Genomic DNA, 20,395 nt, shown 5'->3' with positions numbered 1-20,395 from the left:
CCCCTTGGATTGCGGCAGATCAGTCATAAAATCTATCGATACCGCCTCCCATGGCCCCTCTGGTGTGGGCAACGGTTCTAACAACCCCGCCGGCGCCCGCCTTTCTCCCTTGGCTCGCTGGCATTGGTCACACCCTCTTACATACTCCCTTACATCTTCCCTCACCCTGGGCCACCAAAATTCCCTGGTAACCAACCACATGGTTTTGTGTTGCCCAAAATGCCCTGCTGTAGGGCTGTCGTGCATCTGTTTGAGTACTCTCCCTCTCAATTCCCCTTCGGGTATATATAGTGCCCCTTTGTAATACAATGCCCCGTTTCTTTCTTCAAAACCTCCGGAGTTTTCTCCCTCCCTCCTTAGACCTTGGAGCTTATTCTGGGCGTATTCATCATTCTGCGTCTCCTCTACCAGTTCCCTTTGCCCCACCAACGCCGCCCCACACACCCAGCGGTCCTCTGGGATGATATGTCTCTCTTCGGGTGCTCCCTCCCCCTCCAAATACTCTGGTTTGCGTGAGAGAGCGTCCGCCCTGACGTTTTCTGGGCCTGGCACATAGCAAATTTCAAAATAAAATTTGGAGAACTCCTGTGCCCATCTCACTTGCCGTTGGTTGAGCACTCGTGCCGTTCTCCAGTACTCTAAATTCTTGTGGTCCATGCATACTTGCACCTTGTGTTGTGCACCAATTAGTAAGTGTCTCCATTTCCGGAACGCTTCGTGAATGGCGAGTAGTTCTCGGTCATATACCGTGTAGTTCTTCTCGGATTTGTTTAACTTCTGCGAGAAGAAGGCACACGGTCTCCACTCCGACTTATCCTTCCCCGGCTGAAGAAGCACCGCCCCCACCGCCTGGTCTGATGCGTCAGTTTCCACTCTCATGGGTTTTTGTAAATCCACGTGCAGGAGCTGTTCTTCCGAAGCGAAGACCTTTTTCAATTCTTCGAATGCTTGTTCCGCTTCTGCCGTCCAAACAAATTTCTTCTTGCTGCTGAGACAGTCCGTGATGGGAGCCGTTAAATGGGCAAAGTTCTTGATGAACTTCCGATAAAAGTTCCCAAACCCTAAGAATCTTTGCACATCTTTTTTCGTTTTCGGTGTCTTCCATTCCAGTACCGCCTGGACCTTGCCTGGATCCATGGCTAATCCCTTGTCTGACAAGCGGTACCCCAGGAATTCCACCTCCTTGGTGTGAAACTGACACTTCTCTAATTTCACCCACAGTTGGTTTGCTTGCAGTCGGCTCAACACTTCTCTGACGTCCTTTACATGCTGCTCCTCATTCTCTGAATAGACTAATACGTCATCTAGGAAGGCCACACAATTCTTGTAGAGCAGAGGTCCCAGGACGTGGTTCATGAACGATTGAAAACATGCTGAGCCTGCTTGTAATCCAAAGGGCATAACGAGATATTCGAAAGCCCCTAGAGGGGTGAACATTGTTGTCTTCCATTCATCCCCCTTCCTTATCCGTATCAGGTTGTATGCCCCCCTTAGGTCCAGTTTAGTGAAAATTTTTCCCTTCCTCACCCGGGTCAAAATGTCATCAATCCTGGGCATGGGGAAAGCCACTGGTTCCGACACTGCATTTATGCTCCGGAAGTCCACTACAAGTCTAGGTTTATCCGTGTTTTTTTTGTCCACAAAAAACACTGGGCTGCCCCCCACCGCTCTGGACTCTCTGATGAAACCTCTCTTCAGGTTTTTGTCAATAAACTCCCTCAACTCCTGCATTTCCCTGTCTGACATGGCATACAGCTTGCCCACAGGGAGCTGGGCTCCAGGGACTAGATTGATCTGGCAGTCAAAGGGTCTATGCGGTGGTAGTTTGTCTGCTTCCCTTTCGCTGAAGACATTGCTCAGGTCAGCGTATTGTTTGGGCACCTTTCCTTTGTCCGTTACTTCTGTTCCTGCTAGAAAGGCCTTTGCCCCTTCTGGAGCCTTGCCCTCTTTGCAATGTTCTAGGCAATGTGCTGACCCAAAGGAGACCACTCTCTGATGCCAGCCCACTAGCGGATCATGCAACGCTAGCCAGCTCATCCCCAAAATAATGGGAGCCCCTCCCAAGGTGGCCACATTGAACGCTATTCTTTCGGTGTGCCTGGCTACCCTCATTACCATTGGGACTGTCTGTAAGCTGACTTCTCCTCCCAACAGCTCTCTCCCATCGATCGTGGTCACCTGCAAGGGGTTGCTTAAAGGGATTGTCTGTATCTGGTGTTCTGCTGCAAACTCCTTGCTCATAAAATTACAGGAGCTGCCTGAGTCCAATAGCGCCCTTATCTTTAAGGGATGTCCGTTTGGCAGCTCTAGCAACACCTCTATCACTAGGGCTGGTCTCGGAGGTTCCGGCGTGGGCACTTTTACTGCTCCTTGGCCTGACTGCTGTGCCCTGATGGTGGCAGTCAGGCGCTGGCTTTTACTTGGTCCTGCCCTTCCTCCTCCTTCCCCCCAACAGCTCCTGCCATCCCTTGCCATTCCTTTCTTTGTGTACAGACTCTGGCAAAATGACCTGGCTGCTGGCAGAGATAAAATTTCTTGGGGCTCTTCCCCTCCTTCTTCCGCCCTTCACTGGGATTTGAAACTGCCCGCGCGCGCGCTGTTCCAACTTCCATCGGCTCTGCGGGCGGGAAAGTTGGCTCCGGAATCTCTGGAATGCAGAAATCCCTCCAACGCTCCCCTTTCCCTTCCCGCTTCTCCAAGGCTCTAGCCTCCTGGCGTGCTCCAATGGTCAGCGCTGATTTGGTCAGCTGGTCCATAGACTCGGCCCTGGGCGCCCGGGAAAGTTCGTCTTTCACAGCCGAAGAAAGTCCCTCTTCGAAAAGCATTTGAATGGGTTCCGCTGACAGATCCCACCCCAATTTGTGTATCAACATAGTAAACTCAGTCCAGTACTCACGGACAGATCGGCTCCCCTGTTTACAAGCCATCAACTGTCTGCGCACCACTCCCTGTTCAATGTCGCTGGAAAACATCAGGTCCATGGCGCGAAAAAACTTCCGTGCGTCTTTCAAGACTTCATTATGCCCTGCCATCAGGGGTCTAACCCAGTCTCTCCCCCTCCCCCTCGAGATGGCTAACCACAAACGCCACTTGCGATTCCTCGTCGGGAAAGTCATCAAACTGCAGATTAAGAGCATACTGCATCTCTGTCCTAAAGGCTTGATAGTTCCTGGGATCCCCCCCAAACTTCTGCACCAATCCTGGCATCTTTCTTGTTTGTGGGGGGGCCTTTGCCTTTTCTGCATCCTGAGCCCTCCTCTCATCGAGCCTCGCCGTTTGCAGGCTTGGACCGGCTCCAGCTCCTCCTGCTTCTCCGGTTCCGGCTGGGTTGCTCATGATGCCTCTCTGCACAAGCGGCTTTCAGGGACTGTCGGATTGCTGTGATGGGATGTTGAGCTGCTTGTGCGTAAAGTTCCTAGTCCCTCAGTGTTTGGCTAAGTCCACAAACCACTGTCTGTAACGGAGCTCCATAAGCATGGCTCCGTCAGTCGCTGGCAGAATCCGACAGTGGGCGTTTACGGAATTTCTTCCAGCATAACAGCTCCTTAACGGAAACACGTCTTCTGGACTCTCTACGTGACAATTTCCGGCGAGGAGTGGGTGTCCCTATAGGAGGTCCTGAAACCTCCTCGCTGTTCTCGCTGGAATTGTCTCTGAGCCATTCTTCTGACTCGCTTTCCCTTGGAGCTCTTTCTCGCCCCCTGCTGGTTCCCTCCTCCGCTGATAAGTCTCTCTCAACCTCTGGGAGCCCTTGCACCACCGGTTCTTCCGATGACAGTTCCCTGACAGATAACATCGCTCTTTCCATCATAATCTCGCAAAACTGTCGCTCTTAAGTCCCTCTGAGGAGTTTAACCCACAATATATAAACAGCTCTATTTCTCTCTTTCTCCTCCCAGACTCAAGACCTCCGACAGAACTTCCCAATATGGCAACGGCATTTTTAACTGCGTCATTCCAAAGCTCTTATACATTCCACGCTCTTCTTAAAACATGCTTTGGTTCGAAAGTTTATCTCCACACAGCCTTAAATCCACAGCTTAAGTCCTTAAAACGACATTTCTGACTCGTGAGGGGAGGGGATTCTTGTTTAATCACATAAGAAAAGAAAGGAAAGTTTTTTCCCCCTCCCCCATCAGTCATTTGCCGTACTGTGTCTTGGCGTATCTTCTCATGTTTTATTCTTGTCTTGTTTTATCAGAGATCTCTTCTGTTAGCAGTCTTTACTCCCCCTTCTTCCTTGAAATATGTGCATTCGCTTCATCCAAATTGTTTCTTTTGAAGTTCTTGCAGCTAGTGGCGCGAATCAGGGACGGCGTCCAGGAGTGCCGAAATCCCACAGGAGGGCTTTGTGCCTCGTGCCCCCATCCCCACAAATTCGGGGGTGTTATAGGGCACAGCAGGCAAGGGCCGTCCCCCCCACCATCCTGGGGGGGTTAGGGAGGCAAATTACTCCCATCATAGCCTCCAAATTACCTCGTGTGGGTCGGAGAAATGTTATTGTCAGCCATCTTCCAATGCACCCCCTAGTGGCCCCCATGCAACAAGGTTTTTAGGCCTTGCAGCAAAGTTTGGTTTGCCCACTCGCAAAGTCCATTCTCCCATGGAGATCTGGGACTTGAGAGGTCGTGCTGGAGTCCCTTCTCAGTCAGGAAAGCTTCAAACTGCTGAGAAGTGAATTCACCGCCTCGATCAGTAAACAAACAGCCAATGCGTTTACTGTGAGCATTCTCCAACTAAGCACAGAATGCCTTGAACCTAGGAAACACTTCTGACTTCTGCTGGAGCATAAACACATGAATGTACCTAGAAAAAGAATCAATTAAAACCATGAAGTACCTTGCTCCACCCAAAGAGGGAGCAAGTGGACCAACCAGGTCTGCGTGGACTAGCTGGTAGGGTTTGGAAGCCTGTCTGCTAGACACCTTGCCTTTTGGAGCAACCTTCACCTTGTTCTCTGCACAAGATACACATTTCATGTGAAACTTACAGGGCTTGATGTTCAAACCCTGAACCAACCCAGGCATTTTGGCCAGTGCCTGCCAAGACATGTGACCAAATCTTCGGTGCGCCTCGTGAATACATCCTGCATGAAGAACTTTGTTAGTTTGTGCAACACAACAAGATTCAACATTAGACACACCAACAGCTTTGTCATCATAAGTTATCAAGAACAAGCCATCAACAAACTTTGCATGCAAAATGTCCTCTTTACCCTTCCTGATGACACAGATGCCCTTCTTGAAAGAAATCTCAAAGTCTTGCTCAGTCAGCTGTGGGATGCTGAGCAAATTGTCTGCAGAATCTGGAACAAAAAGTACTTTGCTGATGATTGTATGCAGACTTGCCAGTTTCACTGTCCCGACTCCTGCAACTCTCAGAGTCTTACCATCAGCCTGCTGAATTTCCCCATCCTGAGGTGTGAAGGAAATAAACAGATGCCGATCCTTCGCTACGTGCGTCAACGCTCCTGAATCCACAGCCAATCTGCCTTTGGCCTTTGGAGAAGCAGTTCCAGCAAACAAAGCCTTGTTTTTCACCAGCTTGGGTTTCTTGCCCCCCTGCTTCTGGCCATCTGCAGGCTTCTTCTTTTGTTTCCCTCCAGCCTTTGGGCAATGACGTTGTAAGTGACCCTGATTTCCACAGTTCCAGCACTTCACAGTTGCCAACGCCTTGGCTCCCCCTGGAGGCTGGAATGCTCTCCCACACTGCTCCCCCTGAAGCACAAAAGCTGGTTCAGCTGCATTCCTCCAATCATATTCGTTTTGCAAGGTCACCAAAACTTTTGAAGCAGTGAGCTCCTGCGCAGGAAGAGTTGCCAGCTGGCTCGCCACAGCGCGGCAGCTCACATCTAAAGAATCCAGGATAAGGATTGCAAACAGAGATTCTGGCATGTTGAAACCTCTTTGAGTCAATTCTGTAACTTTAGGACATGACTTCTGAGGTCCCCCCCCCCGGCTCCAAACACTTCTTGTGCAGCTTTTTGAAGTAAAGCAACACAGACCTAGCTTCTTGTTGGAGATGTGAGGCCTGAAGCCCCTCCCACATCTCACACGAGCTGGTCTTGCCAGCCAGGGTAATTAACTCTTCTGGAGCTACTGAGAGCAGAATTACCCCCATGGCTCTTGAATCTTGTACAACCCATGCATCAATCAGAGGTGCTTGGGGGTCCTCAGAAACAGTGTGCCACACACCAAGCCTTCTCAATTGGCCTTGCAGTACCTTGCCCAGGTCTGATAACTGTGGCCATTAAGCTTTGGGCACGGAACCCCATCTGAGACTTGTAAAAGATCCATTCCTGCTCTTCACGCAAGCCTTAGAACTGGATACAATTTACAATCAGCCTTATCTTAAGCACGTCGTAAATCAGACATAGCGTGCTTCTCTCTCTGGCCTAATTGGTTCTTGGCACAGACTTCAAAAGCCTTCTAGCTGTGGCCGGGACAATCAGCTTCACATATCTCTGTCTCTGCTGGGAGCCATCAGCAGTCTTACTCTCCTGTAAGCGCCATGGATCTGGGCCCAAAACCCTTTTGTTGGGATACTGCCAGGAATCGGGGGCATCAGGCAGGCATCAGACAGGCCCCCAGCTGGCTCCAGCCACCAGTTGGCAGCCGGTCTCCCTTGGAACAGCATCAAACAGTGACACAAGCCTCAGATACGTTTAGAGACCCGTGCATGCTCTGTCAGCGGAGTGTGTAAATCACCTCACAGCAGAAGAGGCAGACAGAGAGATGTGCAAGCATAATGTACAGCATTTATTCAGCATAGTTCAGGAACAAAGGAAAACATGTCTGCATCCCTTCGTGTTCAGCAAAACAGCAAAGCAAAAGCTATATGCAAACGGAAGTTCCCAGCGAGTGCTGAAAGTAAACAGGCATGTGACACACAACAGCCTGTTCCTGAATGGGGCAACTGTGCCCCTGAAGGACCAGGTGCACAGCCTGGGAGTTATTTTGGACTCACAGCTGTCCATGGAGTCCCAGGTTAATTCTATGTCCAGGGCGGCTGTCTACCAGCTCCACCTGGTACGCAGGCTGAGACCCTACCTGCCTGCGCACTGTCCCACCAGAGTTATTTTTTTTTTTTATTAAATATTTATTGGTATTTTCAAAAAACACACAACAAACAAAAACAAAAAAAATAAACAAAATAAAAACAACACAAAAAAGCATATTCAAAACTAAACAGAAAAATAGAAAAAACACATACAGTTTCTGATACTTATTTTCCTCAACCTTGTTTCTCAGACCTCCTCACACCTCCCCTTCTTGTATTCCAATTTAAATTGTCAATTCAGCAAGTCCTTAACTTATTTCTTCACCTTAACTTAAACATTTATTCTAACATACTGTTATTTTACTTTATTTCTTTTTTCCATTTCCTCCATTTATTTTTAACAGCCTTATTTTCACTTAATTTAAAAAAAAGAAAAAAAAACCAGTTTCACCTTATTGAAATTACTCATCAATACTTATACCTCATTAATTTATTCTTAAACCTTTTTCCTAAGGTCGACCAAAATTTCCCTTCCACGGTTTACCCAATTTCCTTACCACTAACAAAATATAGAACAAATAAAGCAATGCAAATTATCCTTATGTACCCTTTGGATTCCCAACCTCCACCCACCCTTCTCCCGGTTCCAGTCCCCAACCAATATCCATCAGTCTTTATATTATTTATTTAGCCTGGAGATCTCAGGTCCGAGGCCCTTATGTCTCTCTCAGTTCCTTTCTGCCGGTCTCTTTGATAGACCTTGATGTTAAGCCCCAGGTCTCGGAGGGGCTCCGGCCCAACAGAATCGGTGTTACTTCTAGCCAGTCCTCCATACTTAAAAGCAAAAGCAAAGCCTATGGGGTATTCCAACTCTTGTTTCAAATTTCTTTCAAATCCAAATGTCCCCACAGCTCCAGCTTCCACCTTCAACAAATTTATAATCCTCAGGTCTTCAGATCTCCTCAAAAGAGGATCTCTCCATTTTCCAAATTCCCAATCAAACCAGGCTTTCCGCATCCAGTTTTTATTGTCCTTTTTTATCATCATGTCAGGCCTCATATTGTAGCTCTCCTTTGACTCCTGCAAACCTCCATCTCCTCCTTCGTTTTCTTCAAAAAGAACATATTGCTCCATCGTGTCTACGCTTTCGGTTTCATTTATTTGTTCAGTTGAATAGGCTTCCTGTTTCAAATCCTTATCAGACTCCAAGCTGTTGTTTACTGTCCAGTGTAATAGCGATACCTCTGTAGACAAAGCATCGTACTCATCTTGTAAGTTTCCCAAGAGAACCAGTGCTCTGTCCAATTCTGCTTGGAATTTAGACACTCCAGCCATTTTTGTAATGTAGTATCCTTGTTACCCCTCTAGGGGGATTTAATTCCTTAATCTTCCTTTCAGCTCAAAAACCAAAAGTCCAGTTATTTTGTATCAACCTTATTTTCAACAAGTTATCCCGAATAAACCAGCAAAAACAGCAGAAACAATGTTCTCTTTTTCCAGCTGACAACTAGCTGACTAGCAGCTCACTTGACAGCTGTCAAAATCTTCCATGCAACAGGCTTTCTCATCGGACGTTCCCGGGTCTAGGGGGGGGTGTAGTTTCAGCTCCCAAAATTCTTTTTATCCTCCAGAATATCTTCTTATAATGTCCAAACCGTGAGGTCAGGATCTTTGTTGAGAAAAGCAAAAAACAGATTCTCTCGACCTTAGCTGCCCAGTCCTTTGCTTTAAGTTGTTTACAAAGAGGGGGGGGTGGACTTCCTTTTTAGCCCCTTCCCGCTCGTTCCAAATCCAGGATAAGAAATTTTTTAAAGTTCCAATCTCCGTATTACTCACGGGTTGATGTTTTAGGATCCAATCACTCTTAGAAGAAGTTGGCGCTCTCTGTCAATGGCTTGCGGCTTCACTCCGTAGGCGAGGGAGTACTCTCAGCACCACGCCTTACCCTGCCTCCGTTCCAAAGCCTTTAAAGAGGCTCCGTCGCGGATTGGGGGGGCGCAAATGGTGCCCGCCGAGTCTCTGTGTTCACAGGCATCCGCGCCTGTGATTTTAAGGGTCCCCGCTTCGCCGCAGCGGCCAGACCCAGACGCTACGGAGCCGATTCCCTCCGGAGCTCGGAGGGAATCCGCCATTAAACAGTGGCACCAACCCGGAAGTCCTGTCCCACCAGAGTTATACATGGTCTGGTTATCTCCTGCTTGGACTACTGCAATGCGCACTATGTGGGACTACCTTTGAAGGTCAAAACAAACAAAAAAAAAATTTCTTTCCAGTAGCACCTTAAAGACCAACTAAGTTAGTTCTTGGTATGAGCTTTCGTGTGCATGCACACTTCGTCAGATACGAAGGTAGGTATCTGACGAAGTGTGCATGCACACGAAAGCTCATACCAAGAACTAACTTAGTTGGTCTTTAAGGTGCTACTGGAAAGAAATTTTTTTTTTTGTTTTGACTATGGCAGACCAACACGGCTACCTATCTGTACCTTTGAAGGTGACTTGGAAACTACAACTAATCCAGAATGCAGCAGCTAGACTGGTGACTGGGAGTGGCTGCCGAGACCATATAACACTGGTCCTGAAAGGTGTACCTTGGCTCTCAGTATGTTTCCCAATACAATTCAAAGTGTTGGTGCTGACCTTTAAATCCCTAAACACCCTTGGCCCAGTATACCTGAAGGAGCGTCTCCACCCCCATCATCCAGCATGAACACAGAGAACCAGCACTGAGGGCCTTCTGGCGGTTCCCACTGCGAGAAGTGAAGTGACAGGGAACCAGACAGAGAGCCTTCTCAGTAGTGGCGCCCTGTGGAACGCCCTCCCATCAGATGTCAAGGAGATGAGTAACTATATTACCTTCAGTAGATATCTGAAGGCAGCCCTGTATAGGGAAGCTTTTTAAGGCTTAATGTTTTACTACGTCTTTATATACGCTGGAAGCTGCGTATGGAAGGCAGGATACAAATAAATTATATTATTATTATTATTATTATTATTATTATTATTATTATTATTATTATTATTATATTACTACTGGAATGCCATTTGTTGTCCAGCCTTCTCGATATTCTCACACATCTTACAAGGACCAGCACATGCAGGGTGTTACCAACCTGCCCTACCTTGCTGAGGATTCGGTAAAGGAGCCCAAGGATAGTCTTAGATTTCCCAGTCCCAGGTGGCCCATGGATCAAGCAAACTTTGGGCAATGAAGGCAGCTTCATCACGAAGGTGTAAGCAGTTTCAATAGCTGTCCTTTGATCTTCATTAAGCTCCTTCATGTACGAAGACTGTGGGGCAAAGGAGAGGACAAAGGTGCATCTCTCACCAGAACGGACCGTTCCGAGATTTCTGTGACCTAGTTCACACTAATACAATGCCAAACCATGGCTTAGTGTGAGCATGTGGGTTCGCAGAACAGGAGACTGTGATGGCTTTGCTTACAGTATTCTACTGCTGTGAGCTAGGTCTTGGTTTGGGCTACAGCAAGTTTTCCAAACTTAAGCCTGTGGTTTGCCTCACTTAAAGTTTGAACCACATGTCCAAGTCCAGAAGACACATGCAAGCCAAACCATGGTTTAGCTCACAGTAGCAGGACCTCAAGGCGAATCAAACTAGCCACCATCTCCTCTTTGAGCACCTGCAAGTTTGCACTAAGATATGGTTTGGTTTAGCATTTTCTGCAAACTGACCCTGCGTTATCTGTCCTCACTTCAGAGGTACAAAAGCCCCAAGGATTTGGAAGTCTCTCTTCAATGGACCTCTCATTTTGCAGAAAATTGCCACAGGAATGTTATCACAATGTCATTCTCTCCTAAGGCCCAAGTTCAACTTTCAGGAGGAAGAGTGGGATATAAATTGAATAAATAAATGAAGAGGAAGGAGGAGACTGTGGAAGACTGCTGCTGATGTTCATCAGCTTTGTGCCAACCAGATGTTTTGGACTACCAGTCCCATCAGCCCTGGCCAGCATGGCCAATGGTTGGAGGTGATGGGAGTTGTAGCCCCAAACACCTGGGGAGTGTCAGGCTGGGGGAAGGTTGGCTTAAGACAGGTAATGTGCGCTCAAGCTTAATTTTGGCTATGGAAAGACAGGTGGGACTCAGTGAATTTCCCAAGCAGCTAAATTTCACATCCATGTGAGATACAGCCAAACAGGAGACAAAAAAGGTGTAGATGGAATTATGCACTGGGTAGTGGCAGGGGGACCGTTTCAGTCCAAGGGCCACATTCCTTCCAGAACAACATTCTGAGGGCCACATGGCAGGGACAAAAGTGAGCAACGCAAACATGGTGGGTTTTACCTTTCTTCACATTCAAGACACCACTCTCCTCCCAAATTCAGGCAAGCAAGAGGCTTGATCAGAGCTCAAGGACACATCCCAACCAGGCAGATAACACCACCACCACTCAAGGAGGGTGCAAAGCAAGGCCAGTGAAGGGCAAGGCCTGGGTGTCTCTAATTCATTCTCGCATTGCTGGATCATGTGATCCTTATTTACATTCCACACTGCTGGAAGTGTGGGAACAGAAACTCAGACAAGAGAACTTCCGTTCTGTGTGTTCTTATTTTTCTGCTCTTTGTTCTCTGCTTTCAGACAGAGAAGACGTGTGTGAGAGACACTGCTCACACCAGTCATGTTTTGTTGTTTTGATTTGCTGTAAATTAATAAATTTCGTGATGCCACACGCCTACACAGCCTCGCTTCTTGCAGAACTCTGCTAAGCATGCATACAGCTCCACTGGATGTATGTCACAGTTCTCCTGCGTACAGAGGAATGTACACACACTGGGGACAGTGTGTGTGGCCTAGGCAGACTTGCAAGTGCCAGTCAGAGAGGCCTGAAGGGACTTCCGGTGGAGCGCGATCCTGCCGCGAGGATTTTTCCGTGAGGAGAATCCTGTGCTATTTCGGGCGAAAAGGGGTGCTACAGGGCGCAGTAGCCCCCAAATTTAATCTCTGGGGGGTCACCCGGAGTGACAGGTTCCCAGCGAAGCCAGGAGCAGCCCGGCCGTCAGGTAACTCCAAAAGGAGCGAAGAGAACGGCGGAGCGGGGCTGCGGGCTACGGGAAGCCATTTTCTACACCCGAATAGCGAAGCCCGAGCTTGCAAGAGAAGCGCTCCATTCTCAAATAAAAGAAATTCGGACCTAATTGGATTATAATTTCATGGTAACAAATCAAGGAAAGATTCGAAATATAAAGAGAAAAAATTGGAGTTCAGCTGTCATCTGGAATCAGGATAGATGCAGATAGAAAAAGGGACACGTCAGGGGTGCCCAATTTCGCCATTACTTTTTATATCAGTCCTGGAAGTCTTGCTGAATATGATCAGAAAGGACCAGCTGGTTAAAGGGGTACAGGTCGGAGCTAAACAATACAAATTGAGAGCATTTGCAGGTGACTTGGTACTTACGTTACAAGAGCCAGAATCTAGTACTAAAAGGGTTTTAGAACTAATTCAAGATTTTGGCCAGGTTGCAGGATTTAAATTGAATAAATCCAAAACTAAGGTATTGGAGAAAAATTTAACACCTATGGAAAGGGAGAGGTTTCAGAATGAGACAGGTTTAACTGTGGTTAAGAAAGTGAAATATTTGGGGATCAATATGACAACTAAAAATGTGAATTTGTTTAAAGATAATTATGAAAAATGCTGGACAGAGGTAAAAAAAGATTTAGAAATTTGGTCAAAATTGAAGCTTTCCTTGTTGGGTCGAATTGCAGCTATAAAGATGAATGTATTGCCTAGAATGTTATTTTTGTTTCAAACATTGCAAATTATTGACAAGATGGACTGTTTCAAGAAGTGGCAGAAAGATATTTCAAAATTTGTCTGGCAGGGCAAGAAGCCCAGGATAAAATTTAAGATATTAACTGATGCAAAAGAAAGGGGGGGATTTGCCCTGCCAGATTTTAAACTTTATTATGAATCAGCGGCTTTTTGCTGGTTGAAAGACTGGCTACTTCTTGACAACACAGATATCTTGGATTTAGAAGGGTTCAATAATACTTTTGGGTGGCATGCATATTTGTGGTACGACAAGGTCAAAGCTCATAAAGCTTTTAAAAACCATATTGTCAGGAAAGCACTGTATAATGTCTGGATTAGGTATAAAGACCTGCTGGAGAATAAAACTCCCAGGTGGTTGTCCCCAATGGAGGCAAAGGCCGTGAAAAAACTTAATATGGAGTCTAAATGGCCGAAATATTGGGAAATTTTGGAACAAGAAGGGGATGTAATGAAATTGCAGAGTTATGAGAAATTGAAAGATAAAGTGAGAGATTGGCTCCATTACTACCAAATAATGGAGGTTTTTAAGTCAGACAGGAAAATTGGCTTCCAGGTGGAAAAATCAAAACTGGAGACAGAACTATTAGAATCCAAAACTAAGAACTTGTCAAAAATGTATAACTTGCTGTTGGAATGGAATACACAGGATGAAACAGTTAAATCAGCTATGATCAAGTGGGCACAAGATATTGGTCATAACATTATGTTTGAGGACTGGGAACGGTTGTGGACCACCGGTATAAAATTTACGGCATGTAATGCCTTAAAAGAAAATATTATGAAAATGATTTATAGGTGGTACATGACTCCAGTCAAGCTTGCAAAAATTTACCACTTGTCTGATAATAAGTGTTGGAAATGTAAAGAGACTGAAGGTACATTTTTTCACCTTTGGTGGACTTGCCCAAGGATTAAGGCTTTCTGGGAAATGATTTATAATGAAATGAAAAAGGTATTTAAATATACCTTTCTGAAGAAACCAGAGGCCTTTCTCCTGGGTATGGTCGGCCAATTGGTGCCAAAGAAGGACAGAACATTTTTTATGTATGCTACAACAGCAGCAAGAATACTCATCGCAAAGTATTGGAAGACACAAGATCTACCCACCGTGGAAGAATGGCAGATGATAGACTATATGGGACTGGCAGAAATGACCGGCAGAATCCGAGACCAGGGAAAAGAGACGGCGGAAGAAGATTGGAAGAAATTTAAGGACTATCTTAAGAAACATTGTAAAATTATTGAAGGCTAGAACGATGTTGATTCAGAAATTAAGGGGTTAAAAGCTGTAATGATTATGTGATTAAGAAAAGAAAGGTTAAAAATTATATAGAAATTAGGGAAAGGATTTGCTGAATTGACTTAATTAGAGAATGGAATACAGAAAGGGGAGGTATGAGGAGGTCGGGAAAGTAAGTTTTATGAATATAAGGGATGGAAACTATACTTGTTTTGTATGTGTTGGTTTTTTTTTTTTGGATTGTATGTATTTTTATTGTTTTTGTTTTTTATTGTTCTGTTTTTTCTGTTTTATATAAATTCCTAAACCTTAATAAATATATTATAAAAAAAAAATGGAATCAGGATAGATGCAACGCGGCGCGCAGAGCTGGAAAGGGAAAGTGAGTTGCCACTGGCGGTTACTGTTTTCTTTCTCTCCTAGAACTTTATTTAAAAGTAACTCTTTAAGAAGCTACAAAGTTTTAAGACTGCTAAAGTTAGAAAGGGAGAGCAGAAAGTTAAGATTGAAGAAGTTTGTGGTCTTTGATGCAACAGAGGGAAACATAGAAGGCTGAAGTGCTTTGTTACTTTCACTTTTAAAAGAACAAAGAACACTGAAACGGAAAAGGAGCTTCCGACTCCATTATTAAAACTCTATTGGAACGACGGTTAGGTGGAAACAGCGGATAAAGGTCTTTTTAGACTTTATTAAGGGAATCCTTAATGCTAAATAGGATTATAGCTGCCTCTGTCACTTAAGCATATTAATTACAATTGGGAAACCCCCTTTTTTCTTGCCTTTTTTTATGAATTGGGAACTTTTAAGTCTAAAACTGCGTATATTAAAGGAACTGTCTGAAATTTCATTTATTACGGCCATAGGCCCATACAGGTAAAAACAACACATAAATAACAGCTTGTGCCGTAGGGAAGAAAAAAAGAAAGAAAAAAAAGCAGTCGCTAAAACACCACTATAACAATAAAATACTATAAAATGGAAAGGCATACTACGCCTTAATTAGCTTGTAGTGCTCCTTGGCGTCGCTTTTGGGAAAGGACAGCAACCAGGAACCTAGCCACCTTCAGGGTCGTGTGGGTATCCTTGTCCTGCAAGATTTGGGCAAGGTGGAATTTTGGTGGGGTACCCTCTAGTTTCTGTATGATTGATCCCAACAAATTTGCCCGTGGCACATTGAACAAGGGGCAAGTGAACATAATGTGCTGGAGCGACTCCGGCGTCACCTTATCACATTTGCACACGGCGGGGGCTTGGCCCTTTGAGAACCTATGTCTCAGGACATTGGAGGGGAAAACGTTAAACCTCGCTTTGGTGAAGGCCAGTCTATGTGCAACAGTCGAAAGGGAGGAGAGGTATGATGGAACGCAGTAAGTTAAAGTGATACCAATGTTCTGGGGCGAACAAACACCTCCCCCCAGCGTATAATTTCGCTGTAAATCGATGTCATCCAGTCTTTGGCGGATCAGTCTTTGAGCAGTGATTTGGTCTAGTTTTAGGGAATCTGAGGGAGAGATTCCATAACTCAGGAGTTTGGCATGAATTCTACTAGTCCAAAGGCTAGATAATTCATCTCGCCATAAGCATTGGACAAGGTAATGGTTTGGTAATCTATGCCACAATGATAACCAGTAATTGAAGACTTGCTTCCACAGGCAAGTTTCTAAGGATGCGACCTTCAATTCTAGTCGCATGGCTGTGTTGCTTACGCACAGGGGGAGCATTAGGAGCCGACGTAGGAATTGGCTTTGCAGAGTCTCAAGGGGAGCAAGATCTGTCATCACGGCCCAGAGCGGGGCAGCATAAGCAAGCACGGCAACCACTTTTGCCTTGAACACCTTTAGGGCCGAGGGAACATGCAAAGCTCCGTCCGAAAAGAAGAATCGGAGGAGCGCATATGACAAGGTTTTGGCCTTGTTAAGTAGGTGTTGAATTTGAGCTTTCCACCCCAAATTGTATTGAAAAATAACTCGTAGGTATTGAAATTTTAGGACTTGCTCTATTTTTGCTCCACCAAGCTTCCATTTGTATAATCTCCGGCTTCTGGAGAAAATCAGAATCTTGGACTTAGCATGGTTGATGGTTAATTGATTGAGTTGACAATACGTGGCAAAGATCTTCAGAGCTCTGGTTAGTCCAACACGTGTATAAGATAGAATTACCGCGTCGTCCGCATATAAAAGGAGTGGGCAGCGGTAATCCGCTAGTCTAGGCGTGTGTGTACTTGGAGATGAGTTAACTAGGGGTGCTCGCATGTCGCTGATGAATAGGTTGAATAGGCAGGGAGCCAATATACATCCTTGGCGCACTCCCTTGTTTATTGGTATCGAATTTGTAAGGTCGCCCGCTGGAGTGAATCTCACTTTGGCAAGGGTACCTTCGTGGAGCTGGCTTATGAGCCATAAGAGTCTTCTATCAATGCCCTGTTTCGCAAGTTTCTCCCAAAGAATATTTCTAGGAACGCTGTCAAAGGCTGCCTTTAGATCTAAGAAGGCAGCACAGAGGTAGCCCCGGGGAGGGGAGGAGTACTTCCGTGCCAGATGATAAAGAACTATCGCATGATCGGTTGTAGAGCGTTTAGTTCTGAACCCTGCTTGTTCGTGGCCAATCTGGTTAGTCTCATCTACCCATCGCAATAATTTAGTCATCAAAAAGCTGGCATAAATTTTCCCTATGATCGAAAGGAGGCTGATGTTACGGTAGTTTTCCGGCTCCGTTGGAGAACCTTTTTTATGAATTGGTACTATAATGGCCTCCTTCCATATTTTGGGGATGAGACCGGAAGCGTTGATAGCATCGAAGGTTTTGGCCAAGATGCCGGCCCACCATTTTGGGTGTAGTTTGATGGCTTCAGCAGGGATCAGGTCGGGCCCAGGGGCTTTGCCCTGTTTCAGCTGAGCTATTAACTTGGCTATTTCGTCAGGATCGGTGGGAGGCCAAATAGGTAGGTGGATAAACAGGTGCATCAGATGGTCAGAGGGAGCATCTGCCTGTGAGAAGCATTTCTTCAGGAACAGTTCCCAGAGATGACTGCCCTTGGGGAATTCCTCCCCCTTCTGTTAATCAAAGACCAGAATTCCCTGGATCTGTGTGGTTTTGAAGCAGTAATCAAAGCCTGTAATGAAATCCCCTGGAATATCGGGGAGGCATGTGCCATTCAAGGGGACCAAATTCAAACGGATGGCCATTTGATAGAGGAGTACTCCAGCCTCATTTGCTCTGTGGTCCTTAGAAGTTCTCTTCATGATATGTTCCAGGTCATAATTATCAAGGTTTGGGGTAACCCACCATTTGGCTTTAGTCAACGAGTCCCAATTTGCTGCCGTATGGGCATTAAAATCGCCACCTATTATGGCCGGGGTGTTAGGAAACTTAACATAGCATGAGAGCAAATGCTCTTCTAGCGAGCCCCATTTAGAGCCCAGTTCGAGGGAAGAACCCCCAGGTGGCAAGTAAACATTTGTAACTAGGAGCGAGATCTTTTCCCCCGCAATCAGCCCGGTAAGGGCGTAGGGAGGCAAGGCCTGTACTAGAGTAAATTTAGAATGTAGGTTGAGGGAGATGCCTATTATTAGGCCCCCTTTAGGGCGGCCTCCTTTCAGGGAGGGGCAGGCAGGGAGTTCTAGAAGCTCAAAGCCATTTAGAACAATTTTCTCTACTTCCCACGATTCTTGGAACAAGATGATATGAAACCGATTGATATACTCCAAGAATTCTGGCTCATGTTTTTTTTCCCTCCAGCCCGCAATGTTCCAGCTGAGGACTGATAGGGGGGAGTTCCTGTTGTGTTCAATTCGCTGTCATTTCAGGGAGAGAAGTGGGTCCTTTGGAGGCAAGGCAGACCCCACAAAAAAGTCAGTTATTTTACTTTGCATGGCAGGCACCTGCTGGAGGTACCTAATCTTGGAGTTGGTAGTGGGGTGTTCAGACTGGGACAACAGAGCGGGTCTCCCGCTGGCTATCCCAAGGGTGGCCACTTCAGTAGGAGACTCCACACGATTTGCTGAGACTGCCCCACCGCGAGGTCTGAAGGTCGCCAATGAAACCATTTGATTTATATGTCCAGCCGGGTCTTCAGTCAAATCTGGATCATTTTTTGATGTAGGTGGAACACTCCCCTGACCTGATGCTAGCAAAGGTACTGGGGATGCTCGACGTACAGATACCGTTTGTATGTCGGGTCTGTGCCGCTCAGGGGAATATGAGGACTCCAATTCCGGCATTGATGGATTAGATGGTAAGGAATTGTTTTGGTGGAAGGGACTCTGAATTACACTCTTCAGCGGGGGACTCTTGGAGGGCGAGTCAAAATTTATCAAGAGTTGGGATGAAAGGCCAACTTGTGAGGCAAAACCTGGGTCTGCCAAGCGTCGATGGGCTTTGCCCACAAGTGGGGGAGGCATGGGTTTAGGAGCTGGACTGAGGTGTGGAAGACTTCCTGCTTCCTTAAAACACAACTCCGAAAAGCTGGCATGGTTATCCTGAAAAGTGGGCAGGACTTTTCCGTTCTTCTGAACATATATGAGCTGATGATTAAGTACTTCTAATCTATCAATTATTTCTTGTTGTTCCCTCGGTGGAAGGTTGCCAAAGGTGGCTAAAAGCTCTCTTTCCTCCTGCGGGGTCAGAGAATTACTTGCGCCAGTGGATTCCTTTAGAGCTCGTGGGGACGTAGAGTAAGTCCAGTTTCGGTACGGATGGATATCCTCCGGAAAAGGAGGCTCAATATCCCAAGGTGCTCCCGACCTCTCCGACAGGGTCCGCTCCGTGCCGTAGTCGGCAAGTAGAAGGGGATGGATCATGCTATCCATAAAAACTCTTGTTGGGATGATATCATACCTAGCCAAGAGTGATTTCTGCCTGATGATAGCTGAAGGGATCCTTGGAGAGTAAAACGCAAGCATCACTCTCTGTTGCCTGAGGTGCTGGTTCAAAGGTAATACTGCAATGAGATCGCATTGTGTGATTTCTATGTTTAGGAGGTTGCTTAGTTGCTTTTTAACCCCACCCAAGGTGAGCCACCTTGCTGACCCTACCCCGATATTTAGGCAGATTTTCTTAGCTTGCAGGGACAATGCTTGATGTTTCAGTGCAGTATTTGGTTTATATTTAGGGATCTCACTTCCTTTTTTGGTTGAGGGTAAGGTCCTCTGGCACTTCATTTCCCCCGTATCTACAGTTGGTTTAGACTTTGACCAGAGGTTATCAATTTTCTGTTCAAGGCTACATAGCTGGGAGGATAGCACATCAATCTTCTTGAATATGCAATTAAGGGTTCTGACCACAAGATGGAGATGTTCCTGTTGTTCTTGTCTAGCGCAGTCCTCGGCTCCGGCGTCCTGCACCACCCCCAGTGGGGAGCTCCCTCTTCCTCCGAGCTTGCCGTCCGCAGTTTTAGTCTGGGGTAAAAATAATTCCTCTGGAGTTGACGTTGTTTCTGGAGACGTTAGAGGGTAGAAACGGTTCTGAGTTTTCACCCTATAGCAGTGATCAGTGGGGACACTCCATTTGCCAGACACGGGGGGGGGTCGGTTTTTGATTGTTTAGTTCTTGGGGAGGGCGAAACCTCGTCACAATCCCTTCGGCGTTTGCCTTGGCCCATCGTTGTGAGTCTTTTAAAATAGCAGTGCTTAGAAGGTAATAAAAGTAGTAAAAATAGAAATACAACCGGATGTGGGCCGGCGCAAAGCCAGTGAGTCGAAGGCTGCTTCCAAGGCTGCCGGAGAATACAGTTATTTGCTCATTAAAGCTAATTTACGATGCAGGCTTTACAGTTATCAGTAATGTGAGCTCCTGGCATGGGCTCCAACACCCTAGTACAATCTTCAGCAAGAGCTTGAAGGGCTGGGAGCCGCAACACAAAGTTTAGGGCGGATTCGAAATGAATTGTTCTGTTTTTTCTGTTTTATATAAATTCCTAAACCTTAATAAATATATTATAAAAAAAAAATGGAATCAGGATAGATGCAACGCGGCGCGCAGAGCTGGAAAGGGAAAGTGAGTTGCCACTGGCGGTTACTGTTTTCTTTCTCTCCTAGAACTTTATTTAAAAGTAACTCTTTAAGAAGCTACAAAGTTTTAAGACTGCTAAAGTTAGAAAGGGAGAGCAGAAAGTTAAGATTGAAGAAGTTTGTGGTCTTTGATGCAACAGAGGGAAACATAGAAGGCTGAAGTGCTTTGTTACTTTCACTTTTAAAAGAACAAAGAACACTGAAACGGAAAAGGAGCTTCCGACTCCATTATTAAAACTCTATTGGAACGACGGTTAGGTGGAAACAGCGGATAAAGGTCTTTTTAGACTTTATTATGGGAATCCTTAATGCTAAATAGGATTATAGCTGCCTCTGTCACTTAAGCATATTAAT

General features: G+C 46.0%; 1 protein-coding gene across 1 annotated transcript in view; it reads right to left on the bottom strand.

Moving 5' to 3' along the window:
* The window catches only part of LOC310753699 (putative helicase senataxin), a gene marked incomplete at its 3' end in the record, with an annotated part of 215,300 nt that overhangs the window by 46,654 nt on the left and 148,251 nt on the right, over positions 1 to 20,395 (bottom strand). The window contains exon 12 of the mRNA XM_083595055.1: positions 10,121 to 10,288. Within this exon, the coding sequence (XP_083451181.1) occupies positions 10,121 to 10,288 (168 nt within the window). The remainder of the gene's footprint in view (positions 1 to 10,120; positions 10,289 to 20,395) is intronic.

The sequence above is a fragment of the Podarcis filfolensis genome (assembly GCF_964270895.1).
Source record: "Podarcis filfolensis genome assembly, chromosome: W".
Taxonomy (NCBI): domain Eukaryota; kingdom Metazoa; phylum Chordata; class Lepidosauria; order Squamata; family Lacertidae; genus Podarcis; species Podarcis filfolensis.
This window is presented reverse-complemented; position numbering and strand designations above follow the sequence as displayed.